Genomic DNA, 15745 nt, shown 5'->3' with positions numbered 1-15745 from the left:
AAAGCACTCATCAGCAAAAAGAATCGAAAGCCAGATTGGCTTTTTTAAGGGCGCACAGAGAGGACCCACAAAAAATTTGGAACAAAACTTCAAGGACTTGGCAGACCAACCTCGACTACAGAGTATTTGGCAGGACAAAATTCTGATATCTGATTACTTAGCCCATGAATTAAAAAAAATATACATGTATATATACAGTAGATATATATAAAATTACATTTAAAATTAAAAAATCAGCCGATTGACCATGACAGAAACTTTGAACAATTCACATAAAAAAATTACTTTTTGGCAAGGCGCACACCATCAACTGTGGTTGTCATTTCCCAGTGCCATAAAAACTTGATTAATGTCACAAAATAACAAAATAACCACAATGCTGAGAACCATATTGTTCGCTGAATATTTGAGGGGGAACAAAAAGGAATCAATAATCTTCCCTGAGGAACTTGTGTGACGCTCTCAAAGCATTTGCATGCACTTAATGCTGAATTTGCATGTTGTCCGTCCCATCTGGGAATGAGGATGGAGGGTGGGCGGGTGCAGTGCTGGTTTGTTCAACTTGCCAGAGAGGATTAAGGATTAGTTTTAGTGGTGGATTAAGTGTGTACACGTGTGTGCGTGTGTATGTGTGTGCGTATGCGTGACATGACAGGGTTAAGCACGGATGACGGCTGCCTCGAGCACTAAACAAAAAAATAATAGACGCAACAAGGAGGGGGCGGTGTGGGGGTCTTTTTGACAGATGTCGAAGCGTGCACCTGTTCAGCACTTATACGTGAAAATATCTCAGAAAATGTTTGACTCGAGTCCATTTTTCTCAAGTCGAAAAGGGGGTGGCGGGGGGGGGGCAGGGACATCACAAACAATCTATGGGAGGATTCCCAACTGGGACGGCTCAGCAAATGTTGCATCTGATGTAAAAACACACTGCAAAAAAATCGACTGAAAATGAATTCCTTTTAAACGCACCACAAAATACAATTTTGGAAATAAAAAAAATAGATATGAGATGGAATTTTTCTTTTTGAAAATATTATTCAGGTAAAATTATATACTGTATGTGGTCGAAAATGTAAATGATTTTCCACAATCACATCACATTTAAAAACTCCAATATACAGTAAAAGATTAAATGTTAGATTTAAATAAAAAAATCCCACAAAAATCAAAAATACATGAATTAACTACAATTACAAATAGAAAATAACGAAGGACAAGGTTTGATTTGTAAAAATTAGGAAAAAATATTTTTTAAATTTAAAAATCTAAAAATACATGTCTTGCCCAAAAATACAGTACATCTTGCTGACAAAAAATAATAATGCAAAGGGGGGGGGGGAGAAATCCACCGAAATAAAGTGCAGAAATTAATATCCAGCTTCAATTAGAACAGAAATCAAACGCCATGTAAAAATAAAGCATGTCAAGCCGCCAATGTTCACTATCAAGATAGCCTTTTTGCGCAAACGGGGGATGGCAAGACAAGTTGTTCCGTTTGTGTGCAATCGTGATGGTGCGCGCGCGGTCAGACACACACGTACATACACGAAGACTGCACCGTGAACACCACACTGGGGGTGGCTTTTTATAAAAGATAAATTAGCACACTGAAGCGAGCGTAACCCTCACTTGGAGAAATTAGTATTCATCGCAAATCTTGAAAAGACACGACTCATACAAAGCCTCCTCACCCGCTTGATAGTTCCCATCCTCTAAAGCTATAAATAGAGTGGCACACATGGCAATATTTTTTTTTTTCACTGTCACATTTCCAAAAATGCCACAACCACGATCATCTCTGCCGGGACTCGAACCCGGAGCCTCTGGATTAGAAGTCCAGCGCGCTATTCCATTGCGCCACAGAGACTCAGGCAGCACGAGGAGCGCAAACGCAGGGTTTATACTCCACCCACTGCATCCTCCCCCTCCTGCTGCATCCCTCAGCATCAGGACCGCTAGCTGAAGTCAGGGCATTGCCACCGTCAGCTGATAGGGGGTGCTGAAGAGGCGCATTCAATGAGTGCAAAAACTAACCATCCATCCATTTTACGATCCGCTTATCCTCAGAAGGGTCACGGGGGGTGCTGGAGCCTATCCCAGCCATCTTTGGGCAGTAGGCGGGGGACACCCTGAACCGGTTGCCAGCCAATTGCAGGGCAGGCACAGACGAACAACCATCCGCGCTCACACTCACACCTCGGGACAATTTGGAGTGTTCAATCAGCCTGCCATGCATGTTTTGGGAATGTGGGAGGAAACCGGAGTACCCAGAGAAAACCCACACAGGCTCGGGGAGAACATGCAAACTCCACACAGGGAGGCCGGGGCTGGAATTGAACCCTCTGCTCTGTGAAGTTGACGCGCTAACCACTAGATGACCGGGCTGCCCACTAACAAAACCACTATCTAAAAAAAAAAATAATGGGCAATTTTCTCCACCGGAAGGTTGTTTGCATAAGGCAGGAAAGGACACACACAAAAATAATAATAAAATAGTAAACAATACATTCAAAGTTAGAGAAATTAGTTGCAATTTTTTTTTAATTACAATTAGGGGGGAAAAAAGGAGAAAAATCGTATGCTATTAGAAATACAAATAACTAATGTAAGCACATTTTATATGAATTAGACATTTCATATACTATACACAAGAATAATACTATACTACCATGAAATAAAACATACATGCATTGTAAAAGAAAAATGCGACAGATTTTTTTTTTGAAGTATAAATCAAATTTGTCGTGCTTTTTATTTTTTCATGATACACAAATATGCTAGTATAGAAAGGCAGGTGCTATATGAGCATAGTTTGTGCCGAGTACTATTTACACACAAGGACAAATTGTTGATATATAAAGCAAAGCTCACAATGGTTACTGATATCCTTTGAAAGAGAGAAAAGTACCGGTAATTGCGCATTTAAAAAAAAAAAAAAAAAAAAAAGATCGCTTTTGAATTGTGGCTCAACAAAATCTTTTTTTTTCCAAAACAAACTAATGCAACAGGCAAGGACAAAAATCTAATCTAAAATCAAGTAAGGATGATGCCACCAAATATTCAAGGTTATTCACATGACGTTCATTTAATGTCAGTTCCAGTGCCAGTTGCGCTCTCAAAAAATGGGTGGCTTCAAACAAAACAAAAGCTGCTCTGTCCCGAGTTGTTTCACACATCGAGATGCAAAGAGCATGAAATAAAAGCTAATATTCTCAACGTTTGTCTGATATTCATCTTTTACCGGAAACCCAAATGTCTTCAGTATGCAACAAAAACTAAGGAATTAACTTTGTTGTTGCGATACTTTTGGAGAGCATTGGCGAAAAAAAACGGGGTCATGTTTTGTTTCATGTCAAATTGGAAATTCTATTTTAGGTTGTATTTCTGTTGTTCTTTTGAATGAAAAAAAAAGTGGTCTAACGTGCGCCATTAAATGGACGTTTGACTCATTGACAAAATATTATTTTTGGCCACTTGAGATTCATATTTGGGTACCGCTACTTGAAGCACATCACACACACAAAAAAACAAAAACAACAATTCCACATTGTAACAACTTGAGTTTAACAGTTTTGTGTTGCAGGGGATTGGGGCAGGGACATTGAAGCCACCCCAAAAAAAAAAAAAAAAAAAAAAAAAAAAATCAATTTAAAATCTTGTTTGCCTTGTGTTTCATCTGCCTGGAAGGCAAGATTAAAAAGAAGCAGACACCAAAACAGCACCAAGTCAACACTCAAAACAGCACCTTCATTACTTTCACTTGGCAACAATAAACGTCGCAGTTCAAGACGAGCGCTTGCTGCGGTAACACAATCCAAACAAAACAAAATCACTGTGTAATCATAGTGTATTAATTGTGTATTCGGTAACATTTTTTTCCTCAAGCTTCCAAGTCCAGAATACGAGCTGACATGACAGCCGCTAACGCACAGATAAAGCAATTTGGGAGAAGCTAACAGGCTCCACACCTGCCCGCACTCGGTGCGTGTTTCTTGACAAACAACACATCTAAAGCGACACGAGATTGGAAACTATAGCCAGTGGAGAAACAAATAGCACTCACGAGATAACTACCTCATCTCCGCTTGAAACCAGAAACTCACATACACAAGATTTAAAAAAAAATAAGTCTGACATGAAATCCTGTTTGAGGTCAATTAGGATTACCTAAATTACTTCTTGTTGCTCAATGCCAGAAGAATGAGGAAGATTTTTTTTTTTTTAGACACTATGCCATTACTTTCTTCAAAGTCAAAACTGGGCGGAGGTCACTCACATAGGCCAATCCCAACAGTTTTTAGAACAATATCCATTTTCTGATCCGCTTATCCTCACAAGGAGCGCGGTTTAGAACAATATATTTCCCCCAAAACTATCATGGGAAACGAGATCATTGATGCTTTAGTTAGGCTGCTCCTATTATGATCTTAAATCAAGCAAATCCTTTTTTTAAGAGCAAATAACTTCATTGTCAAGAATACTGATCGCTGACATTGAAATGTCGAACAATCAAAAATATGAGTTGAACAGAATCTGGCTATCCTCGAGCAAATAAGAGATAAATTTGGTCATTCTAATTAGAACAGGGAAAATTCAATCTGCTTTCATGGCTGCCTCTCCAGCAGCGCATAACGGTGTTTGTTTTTTTCTTCTTTCTACCTACATTCTTGCTGCTGGAGGCTGTAAATTTCCCCAGTGTGGGACAAATAAAGGATATCTTATCTTATCTTATGTAAGAAAGCAAGAAAATAAAGTGCATGTGTCTTCTTATATAGTGAAAACTCGTGCTGTCAACTGTCCATTTGTACCTTTCTATCAACTAATCTGAGCAATTGGCCCAAAAGTCCTTAAATGTATTTTTAAATAAATAAACAACTCATGTTGCCTTCAGGAACAGTCGTAAACCACAGACGTCATCTGACAACTCCACCGAAAGTCCGAAAAGTTTGATTGTTCTGTCGGTCTGTCTGGTGTTGCATTCAATGACAGTTGGAAGTTCATCTGGGTATTGATCCTAATCCTGTTTGGTGTTGCCTTCAGGGACAGTTTTCAGATCATAGTTTTCTACATGCAACTGAGTGAGTGCTCCGAAAGCCCTGATGTGTTCAGTTCAATCGTCGATACACCACAAAAGTTTCTGGTCTGGTGCTATGTAACCTTGTGTTTTGGGGGGCAGGGCAGGGGGATAAATAAATAAAGAACATACACTGTATATATATATATATATATATATATATATATATATACATACAGTATATATATATAAAGCCTCTCACAAATAGGTTATATGATGCTTGGGTAACCCTGTAAACCGAGACGCAAAACAAACATCACCTCCCCGGCGGAGGTAAACGCTCCATTTGTGTTGTTTTCTTGAAATCCCCGACGGCACTCGTGTTCGAGCGAGAGCAGCCATTACACCTGCGCAGTAAAGCAAAGCAAAGAGCGGGAGCAGCTCTTATGTGAACTGCCCCGACGGGAGGTCCGACCCCGCCCCCAGGCACACACGGGCGGCAAAGCAGGCCGCCTGCTCTCACGTCCCACCTCACTTACACCGACATCTTGAAAAAGACTGGAAAAGAACACGCGCACACACACACTCCCCATCAGCAGACACTGCAACCAGCACAAGCTAAAATATGAATGGCTGTCTGGCTGACACACACACACACAAGTACTTGGCGCTTCAGAAAAGTAATTAGAGACGCTAACGTCAGAGAGCAAAAAAAGGACACCTTATGTAAGAGAAGACATTTAAAAGGTTAAGTCAGGCTATCTGCAGCTTTTAAGAAGGCACAGTGAACACTTGAACGCCTCACCTCCCATAAATGGGGTCACGAGGAGGCTCAATGCAATGTTTTTTGGGGGGCCAGGGGGGGAGATAGTTGAAGAATTGGTGCAGTAAAATTTGCGTAATATGCTTTGTGTTTTGAGTTGAAAGAAGTACGGGTTGAACTGCCTTCTTTTAAAATGGTGAGTGCAAGATAAAATTGCTGGTGGATTGTCAATTTCTTAGCTTTCTAAAAAATAAAAATTCTGAATTTACAAGCACATCAATTTCCATCAGCTGCTTCAGACTGAGGTCAAAATGAAAAATATTTGTCCTGTTGTGAATCTAAACCGAATTCAGGCCCGTGTGTAGAAAATGTCCAAAATCTGATGTAAGGTCAAAAACAGAGTTCCGACATTCACACAGAGAGAAAAAAAGTCCCGTGGTTCCATTTTGAGGTGTAAAAGAGTGACACTGCATGTTTTTGTTTTTTTTTTACAAACAACATCTATAAATATATATAGAATCCTTTATTTTTTTCCCCAAGTCTTCACAACATATACACAAAAGCAAACTTCCCGCAATGCAATTGGCCTTGGCGGAGTGAGCTCACAGGAGCGTGGCAGCGGCGATGGTGGTGATGATGGACAGGCCAATCACGGTGTAGCCGCTGCGGTACACCTCGGGAATTTTGAAGCCTTTGCCGAGATCCCAACACTTGCATTTTGGGGAAGGAAGGAAGGGGGGGGGGGGGGGGGGGGGTCGAGAAAAGAGAAAGAGGTGATAGGGAGGGAGGAAGGGAGGGGTGGGGGGGGGGGGGGGGGGGAGAGCTTAGCATGGAAATAACGACAACAGAGTAGAAACCCTCAAAGTAGAACAAACAATTCCGGAAAGATAAAAGATGTGCAGTTGAAGTCACATGATACTTTTTCTTTTGTCTTTTTTCGCCTCGACACCACCAAACAGTGCACATAGAGAGGAGAAGGAAATCATAAAAGAAGAAAGATAGCAAGTGGCATTGAGTCTTTTACGGGTCTTCTAATGAACACAACTGGTAAGAAGGGCTTATCAACTACTGGATTTGCATCCATGTCGAAAACATTTGACATTTCTGATGAAAGCAAATGTTTTTTAAAAAATCAACCACATTTCGTTTAAACTTGGAGGTTCCACTGTAGATTTGATAAAAACTTGAAATATGATATGGGATAAATACGAAAAACTAATTGCCTCGCAGGTATTGAAGTATTCATCGGAAAGAGTCTGACACACACACGCACACACGTGCATACACACACCCGAGATTACAAAACTGTATAGTAAAAATAGACCGCAAATTTGGAATATCCCCATTTTGCGACAATGTGGATGGTTTTATTGAAATGAGGCTTTATCCGCCTTGTACGAGCACTCTGCTGCTTTGAAAGATAGCGGACCATTTTAGCAATAATTTAACAAAAACACTCGCAGCCCCATTCAAGCTTCGGGTGCGTCAGAAGAGCACAAGCGCAATTTATCAAAGTGCCTGCCTTTTTCTCTATTCAAGAGATACACGAGTGTATGGAGAGATATACACGAGTGTATGGAAAATGGCGGAGCTCGGCGATGCATTAACTTGAAATTCGAGAAACTTTACCGTTTATGGAGCCACGTCAGATATTAGCTGCAGTGCAAATCAAAACAAGAGCATTTGTGCTTTGAATCTCGATCTCTTTGGGATCACGTAGCTGATGAAGTCACCACTCAGAATGGATTAAAAATAAAATACTAATCATAAAGGTGGGAGGTGCTGCACAACCCTTTTTACGTGCTAGGTTTTTATGTGTGCAACAAATAATGAGAACAAGTTCATTGACGCCATTACTGTGATCTGAAACCAATCCAACTCAATTCAGATTTTCAAAAAGGGCAGCTATAATAATCAACCATGAACACATGGTTGCACAAGTGTGCACACCCTCTTATAACTTCAGAGTGAAATAAACACGTTCAAACTCATGTTAAATGGGAGTCACCACATGCCTGCAACCATTTTAACATTTAAAAAAAAATCTGCATTTCCAGTCGGCTTTTCCCGCGTTTTGTTTTTTCAATTCTAGTGGAAGCCTGAAGGTTATTGAACGCCGACTGTTAAATGGAACTCTTCATAATTCCCCATTTCCAGCAGAGAAAAAACATCAATGCTGCATTATCTTATAATTAAGGTTTTTCATTTTAACAAATTTGCTGAAATTATTCAAGCTGTTTGTGACTTTGTCATGATGGAGCATTATGGGTAGGATTTAAAGGAGGATTAATGAAATAAATACAGTTTGCAATATATCTAACATAATAAACGTTGGGGGAATAAGTAATGGCTTGCTAAATCCCATAATTTATTTTTTTAGTAAATACCCTATAATTTAGAAACATGATTTTTAATTTTTTTTTTTTAAATGCGGTCAAAAAAAAAAAATGCTCTATTTCTTACCAAATGGCGGATCCCATTGAAGGTGTGGTAGGACACCGGGAAGGCGATGCCCACCTTGGCCAGGCCGATGAGGAAGGGGCCGACGGAGACCGAGTGGATGAGATCCAAGTAGTGCGGGTAACTACCGGGCAGAAGCAGGGCGGCCGCGGCGAAGGCGGAAATGGCTGTGAGGACGAATTAGACAGACGCTTTATTGATCCCGATACAATCAAGTGCTGTATGAACAAGTCATTGAGGAGGAAAACGAGCCACAGATCGATACATGTCACCCTGTGACATTGTGCTTCGCAAGAAGATGTACGTGTGAAAACTATCGTGCTTGCGTCCATATTTGAAAATGTTTTTCTTTTCTGTAGTATGGAGGCATGTTGGGGATAATGCACTGGAAAGAAAACTAAAGCGTATCATGTATCATAATAGACTGAAGTCATGTATTGAAGGGAAGATTAGGGCCACATAATTAGTGGATTAAAGCCCTACTTTTTCAGGACAAAGGTATTATTTTCAAGTTTAAATAAAATGTTATCGTGAGGTAATAGCCATATTTTTGAGGGGACATAATCATTTCTTTTTTTGTCGAAAGGTTTGATTTATAACAGTTTTGGGGGTGGTAAAACATTTATTTTGCATGTATTGGGGATTTAAGCATTCATTTAAATACAAAAATGATCTTGTGATTGAATTTGTATTCTTTAAATGTAATTTCAAATTTAAAGTTGGGAAAAATGTGCCCAATTATAGGATGTTTTTTAGAAACAGATGCTTTGTTTTAAATTACCGGTAGTCTTATTCAAAGAAAAAATAAGATTACAGTTATATTTTTGGAGAGAAGCGAGATGAGGCTGAAGGCATGTTACATTACAAGACAAGACTTTTTATTCAGTTTTTTAAAAAGATTTAAGTCTTTATTTTGTATGATAACAAGATTATAAGGATATGAGGAAAAAGTAGTGTTTTGTTAACTCATTCAGTACCAGCCAATTCTAGACCAAGTCTGAAAAGACGTTTAAAAACGTCCTTGGGAGTGAATGAGTTAATCAATATTAAACTTCTGGTATTAAATCATACTTTTAAAGTATTTATTTCAAGGGTACGGTTCAAGAGTACCATATATGGATGATATTAAAATCGAATTTTGAGAGAGAGATGAAAAAAAAAAACCAACCTCGCGAGGTAAAAAATTACGATTTCAGTCCATATCTCATTAACCTCACTAGGTGCGCATAGAGCTTATTTTTTTTGCCAGGGTTCCTAAAAGGTGGCAAAAGACATCAAACTTTGAATATGTTCAAAATTTCCTTGGGACAAAAAAAAAACTGTGATGATTAAAACTGTCGGCAAACGTTTTCGTAACCTTTTACATCTTTGAACGAACCCTGACAAAAAAAATTAATTAAATAATAATCAATAAATCAACATGTGCTACCCTCACAAATCTTTGCCGCTCAGTTGGATTTGGCCTTTACTGCGAACTTTCTGTTCCTGAGATTCAGACTTTTTTTTTTTTGGTGATATTTGAAAGGAAAAGGAAAATGCATCACAAAATCAATAGCTGTGACTTGATGACGTCAACGTTGTTGACAAAGCAGATGTCTTCAGACGCTTTCATCAAAGACTGTTTTGTGTGTTTGCGCTGCGATGGCCAGGCGAGCGCTCGCCGGGTGAATTTGTCTCTCCAATTGGCAGATGAGCTCGGTGACCTTTTTAAGAATCCATCAGCATGCAAATCAAAAGGAATCCAGCTCGGGCGGAGAGCCGATGGTGCTTCAGCTGCTGCGCGACTACAGGCTGTATTAGTCTGTGACTCGGTTTCGCAAGCAAACATATCCAAGACATTTTATTTTGAGCACACTTGCTATAGTGATCAATGGCCAAGAACATTGTGTGTTGCTCCAGGGGGTTATTTTTTTGGGGGGGGGGGGGGGGGTCAATTGAGTGGTAGTTTTGACATCACTTAAACAAGCACGTGAGAACAGAATGGAAAAAAAAAGTTAAATAGGATGCGCTACCTCCACTGAGGCCTACTCCGGTTCCCCGGTGTGTGATGGACATCATCATGGGGATGGACCATCTGGAATAAAACCACAAAAAAAAAAAAAAAAACATGAATAACACTACAATGGTAAAAGTAATCTGTTAGTCAGATAGTAGCAATTTCTGACTTATTCCATTAAAAATGTGAAAAATACACATCGGTCATGAAATAATGATTAAATATGCTCACATTGTAATCTCATTATGTGTGCCAATTTCATAAATTATGTCACATGTTGAATAAGTAATGCACATTCTCATTATTTAGTGAATAAATCTTGACACTGCGTAGTGCATATGACATACTTGTAAATGGTAATGTGAGGTGACATGGGTCGGTTCAATGTCGTATTTTTGGCCCAAAACTTGTTCATCTCCTCCTTGGCGGTGGTTCCCATTGGGGCAGCACTGAAGTCAGAATAGATTTTTAAATTATTAAATGTCACATTAATTTGCTCATGAGTTATACGTACTGCTTGACGTAGAGGACACCGCAATGCGACCTGGAGACACAGAACCCCTGACGGGCCAACGTCCTGCAGACAAAGTGTTACGACAACACTTGAAAATGGTGGCTTGGAATCAAAATGGCACACTTCCTCTGCCTTTTGGGATATGGCTTCCTGAAGCTCTTTGCGGAGTGTATTTTGTGATAGGCATGGCTATTCGATTTCATGTTCACAGGTGAAACTGGTTTTGAGTCGAGAAGGACTCCAGGAAATGGGCGACATTAATCTAACCGAAACGGGGGACTTCCTATATCTTTTTGGTTATGGCTTCTAAAGATTTTTTTCAGGGTCGAATCAGAGATTGTCATCAAAATGCACTTAACATTTGGAGACAAATCTCCAAGTGCACAATAAAATCTAATATATCAAATGAACAAATAACTAAATCCATTGTGTGTGGTCTGACTTGGTGGACACCCTAAAAGTCTCCACTTCCTTTCTACCTTTCATCATTCCTTCCACGTTCATACTTTCATTCTTTTAGCCATCATTTCAGACCAACCTTATTTCCTTTCTTAGTTCTTCTCACCCTTAATTCCTTCTTTTCATACATCCTTGCTTTCTAAGTATTAAGAGACCCTTCCTTTCTTTGTTCTTTTCTTTACTTCCATCCATCTTTCCTTCCTTGATAGTTTCTTTTCATCCAAACCTGAGAAGGTATCACCAACACCGGTCCTCAAGGATCACTACCCTGCATGTTTTAGATGGATCCCTCCTCCAACACACCAGCTTCAAAAGATCAGCTCATCACCAAGCTCTACAGGAGCCTAGTAACAATCGTGATCATTTAAATCGGGTGTGTAGGAGGAGAGAAACATCGAAACATGCAGATTAGTGGCACTCGAGGACCAGAGGTTTACACCTGTGCTTCTTTTCTTTCATACCACCCTTGCCTCTCTCCATACGTTTCCTTCCTTCCTACTTCCCACCCAGCTTTTTCTTTCGTATGTCTTTGATTCCTTCCATTCTGCATTCATTTTCATAGATGCTTGTTTATGCTTCAATCATCCATTCTCCCTGCTTTCATAGAGTACGTGTATAACTCCATCTTTCCTCCCTTCATTTTTATTCCCACCCATCTTACATGCTTCCCCCTTCTTTCCATACTATGCTTGTTGCCTTCCATCATTCTAAACCTCCTTCACTCTCTATGTAAGTGGAATTATTTAAAAGCGTTAGCCTACCTTTGACCCACCCTGTGTCATACATATATATACAAAATGACTTCGATTAGCATATTGCTACTGACGCCCTTGTATCGGTTTTGGGGTGTTTTTATTAAAGGTGAATGATGTCAAATTGGCTGTCTTGGCAGATGAGGCTAGCTCGGTGTGAGTTCACTCAAGGACGAACCCCCCGAAATAAAGAAAAACGTGACGCATGGCGTGACAACAATAAACCCAAATAGTGAGATTCGAATGCATAAAACAACCAACAAATTAAAACAAAACCCCTTGTGTGTACTTCTACAAGCGACAATCTGCACTTTGGTCAAGTGCTAACGTTAGCCAGCTAGCTGTATGTCGCGGTTATTTCTCCCCTGTATAAATACTCCGAACGCGTAAGAAAGTTTCTACTCCAATTCAACCAAAATGTGCTGCTGCTATGTCTCTTCGTCTTTTTAGTACGGTCATGAATCCACAAGAACTCTTCAATGAGTCAGAAAATTGTGAAATGCAAACATACTGACCTTAGTAGCAGCGCCATGTTTGACGTACGGAAGTGACGTATAGTGTGGATGTGACGTACTTGTTACGATTGTCTTTGTGGCTGCGTCAGTTTTTCAGCCTCTATTTTTTTTTTGCAGAACAAAACGGGAACGGAGCAATAATAATCATAATAAAATAATCAAAATTGTTTTTTAGTCTGTAATATGGATCAACTGGGTCTGAAACAAAGTTGAATAAAATAAGTACATTACACAATACAAAAATGTTTACATTTTACAATAGAGGTATAAAAACAATGGTAATGCATTTTTACAGTCCAACTAAGTTATGATTTTAAGGTTAAATGACAATATGTATAACTAAGGCTGCTTATCAAAATAGTAAACAAACAGTCATTATCAAAATCATTACAATACCTCTTAAGATACCTTTTCTTAAAATAATTTCCCTCAGAACATTTAAAAGAAAACTTAAGATACAACTTTATTCCCAAGTATCAACATCATTTTTCTCTTCAGTGTAGCCCAATGGTGTTGTTTTGAACATTCCATTCCTTTCATTTGTTGTCATGAAGTAATGAAACAAAGATGTTGGGAGGGGAGGAAAGATGTTTCAGGGGAGAATGACGGAGGCAAGGAAGAATGGAAGGAAAAGAGGGAAGCAAGGATGGTGGTTGTGAGGAAAGCAGTCGGAACAGTGGAATGCAGAATCGAAGGAATGAGTTTGTACGGCAGGAAGGAAGGCAGGAAAGGGGATGTATGAATGAAATGAGAAAAGGAGGGTGAGGGAAAAGAGCAAACAAGGATGGTTTGAAACGAAGGACCTAATTCAGGATGAAGAGGGTAGGGAACAAAGGAATTGGGACGTATGAAAGGAAGTAAAGGAAGGCAGGAGGATCAAGGAAGGGGGGATATAGGAAGGTAGGATGGATTGACGGAAACAACAAATCAAGTGTGTGTATAAAGTCTGACCCAAGTTATGTGAAATTTGTTTGATTTGGCCACCTGTTCCCAGCCAAACCGAAAATGATACATTGATACAACCCAACGCAGCGTAGCCAAGACATTGTGAATTCCCATTTTTTGTACAAACATCATCAAAATCCTAGATTCCCATTATTACCATCTGATCCTTTCAGGCTAATCATATTTGTCATCTGAGCCATGCAAATATTGTTAGACATACAAACACACTCACTCACTCGCGCACACACGCACACTCTTCGGCTTTGAATCAGGCGTCTCGTGAATGTTAATAGTACGTCTCCTGCTCCACCCAGCCTGCAAGACAAGAAACAGAGCAGGCGGCAGAGGCGTCAAAACAAAAGCAAAAAAGAAAAGAAAAAAAACCTCATATCCTCTTTGGTATTCACTGACGGCGCTTTTTTTGTTTCTGCAAATGAATCGGCTCGTAACTCTCCAGACGCGCCGTTCAGCCGTCCGTGACACGCGCATTAACAGAGAAGATTAACTGTCACCATCAATTGTTATTGTGACCTGTGCCGTCATCGGCTTCGCAAATTTTGATCCATTGTCGACCGTCTTCGTAACTCTTCATCGGGCGCCGCGTAATTTCCTCTTGTTTTTTTTTTCTCTCCTCGTGCTGTTGACAAGCGTAATCCGTTTCCAGCGGCGGGGCTGGATTAGTACGTAAACACGGCCAGCAGGCAAATGTCGGTTAAATTATTGCAGGATTTTCTTCTTTTTTTTTTGTCCACAACAACAATCAGATGGCATCAAGGCCGCTAGCGAAGATCAACGCTTGGTTTGGTTCGTCTTGTGGAGCTGAGATAACGTAGTTTTGTGCCTTGTGGCGAGTCATCTAATTCAAAAGCCCCAAATGAGTTTAAATGGCCTCTTTCACCAAAATGAAAGACTTCCTGCGTCTTTTGCAGCATGGTTTCTCGAGACTCTTTTGTGCCTCTAAATTTCAGGTTGCTAAAAGGAAATGGCCACCCATAGAATCACCCATCTGGCTGGTATGCGTAGTTTGAATTTATGAGGAATCAGACAAAATCTCCAGCAGTCCTCTATGGAACCTTCATACCTGTCAACTTTTCGGAGCGCCAACCTGTATAAACTACCAAAAAAATCCTTATAAAGAGCAAAAAATCCTTATAACATACCAAAGCATTTCATGTGTCAAAATAATTGTAATTATTGTATTGTAATTTCCCCATTGCGGGACAAATAAAGGATATCTTATCTTATCTTATAACGGCAGAAAAAAAGCCAACGAAATTTTCAATGATAATATATATTGTAGATCTCCATAATACAATGCCTGGTTAATGTCTAATCATCATTCTAGTTAGTGGCATTACTGTGTTCAGAGTTGTATTCCTGCGTTACTTTTTTCACCAACTCCAAATGCTGACCCATCGGCTCGAAGTTACAGCATCCATTCATATTTACTTTGGAAATGAACTAGCACCATTCTGGGGGGGGGTGGAAAATTTCAGAATCCGTATGATTTGTGCGATACGGCCATATACGCAAGATTCACCACAAAATCCGTATGAACTATGGCTAAACCGTATGAGTTGACAGGTATGAACCTTAGAAATTGACCCCAAAAAGTCCAAATCAAACCAAAATGGAAGAATTTCAGCGTCTTTTTAATCATGGCTTCTTAGAACCTATTTGGGGTTCTTCTCATGACAAATATGCCTGACGATTTTTATTTAACAGAAGTGAACTGGATTCGGATGGTGAATTTAAAAAATAAAATAAAAATTCGGAGCCAATTTTGGATATAGGTTTTCACCATGAGGAACACGGTGTCAGAGCTTCCTCAGCGTGGTGGTAGTGAGCTTACTACAAGAGGCTTTCGGGGTTTACGTTTAGAAACAATTTTGATTTTTTATTTTTATTTTTTTACGAGTCAAGTTGTAACAACACAATAAAAATAGTTGCCATTTGACGACGACAAAGCGTCCTTCAAAGACTGACAACAACAGCTTTGATTCGTTTTGAATTGAGCGCAGTTAACTATGACTCAAAGATGACTCGTAGACGATTATGAGTGACGCGAGTTGCAAGCAATTTTTTTTAGTCACGGTCTAAAAAGTACTTGTCAGCAACAGCATCAGCTGGCTCGCCCTTTCAGTCTTTTTATACCGATTCAAATTGTATCATTTGCATTTCTTTTCCCCTTGCGACTTGGATAGCCGGCCCTTTCTCTTTGTATTGATATTGCCTCGAATATTGTCACTCTAGAGTTATTACGAAGCCCATATTTTATTCATGAGAAGACCCTCGGCCGGCCTGTAACGTATGTGTCGAAGTAC

General features: G+C 39.7%; 2 protein-coding genes and 1 non-coding gene across 4 annotated transcripts in view; all 3 read right to left on the bottom strand.

Moving 5' to 3' along the window:
* Nucleotides 1–1796: 1796 nt before the first annotated feature.
* On the bottom strand, nucleotides 1797–1870 carry trnar-ucu (transfer RNA arginine (anticodon UCU)). The gene has a single exon. It is a non-coding gene; the product is annotated as a tRNA-Arg (tRNA).
* A 4418-nt stretch (nucleotides 1871–6288) lies between these two features.
* sdhc (succinate dehydrogenase complex, subunit C, integral membrane protein) lies at nucleotides 6289–12534 on the bottom strand. Its single transcript, XM_086129508.1, has 6 exons — nucleotides 12477–12534; nucleotides 10751–10813; nucleotides 10584–10685; nucleotides 10253–10314; nucleotides 8244–8407; nucleotides 6289–6490 (listed from the first exon to the last, which is right to left on the bottom strand). Exons 1-6 carry the CDS (start codon nucleotides 12491–12493, stop codon nucleotides 6383–6385), a joined length of 516 nt encoding a protein of 171 aa, XP_085985634.1. The 5' UTR covers nucleotides 12494–12534; the 3' UTR covers nucleotides 6289–6382.
* Nucleotides 12535–12631: 97 nt separating this feature from the next.
* The window catches only part of atp1a2a (ATPase Na+/K+ transporting subunit alpha 2a), a 43785-nt gene continuing 40671 nt past the window's right edge, over nucleotides 12632–15745 (bottom strand). For both annotated transcript variants that reach the window (XM_086129507.1, XM_086129506.1), the window contains exon 23: nucleotides 12632–13736. In XM_086129507.1, the coding sequence (XP_085985633.1) occupies nucleotides 13708–13736 (29 nt within the window). In that variant the 3' untranslated portion in view covers nucleotides 12632–13707. The remainder of the gene's footprint in view (nucleotides 13737–15745) is intronic.

The sequence above is a fragment of the Hippocampus guttulatus genome, chromosome 14 (assembly GCF_054856545.1).
Source record: "Hippocampus guttulatus isolate MCC_2025c chromosome 14, RoL_Hgut_1.0, whole genome shotgun sequence".
NCBI classification, from domain to species: domain Eukaryota; kingdom Metazoa; phylum Chordata; class Actinopteri; order Syngnathiformes; family Syngnathidae; genus Hippocampus; species Hippocampus guttulatus.
This window is presented reverse-complemented; position numbering and strand designations above follow the sequence as displayed.

Bases quoted from the DNA above. Each gene is read 5' to 3' on its own strand.
- sdhc (XM_086129508.1), bottom strand. The intron at 10,686-10,750 runs GTACGTATAACT...TTCTGACTTCAG, and splicing joins GGTGTCCTCTACGTCAAGCA to TGCTGCCCCAATGGGAACCA. The intron at 10,315-10,583 runs GTATGTCATATG...GTTTTATTCCAG, and splicing joins CCTCACATTACCATTTACAA to ATGGTCCATCCCCATGATGA.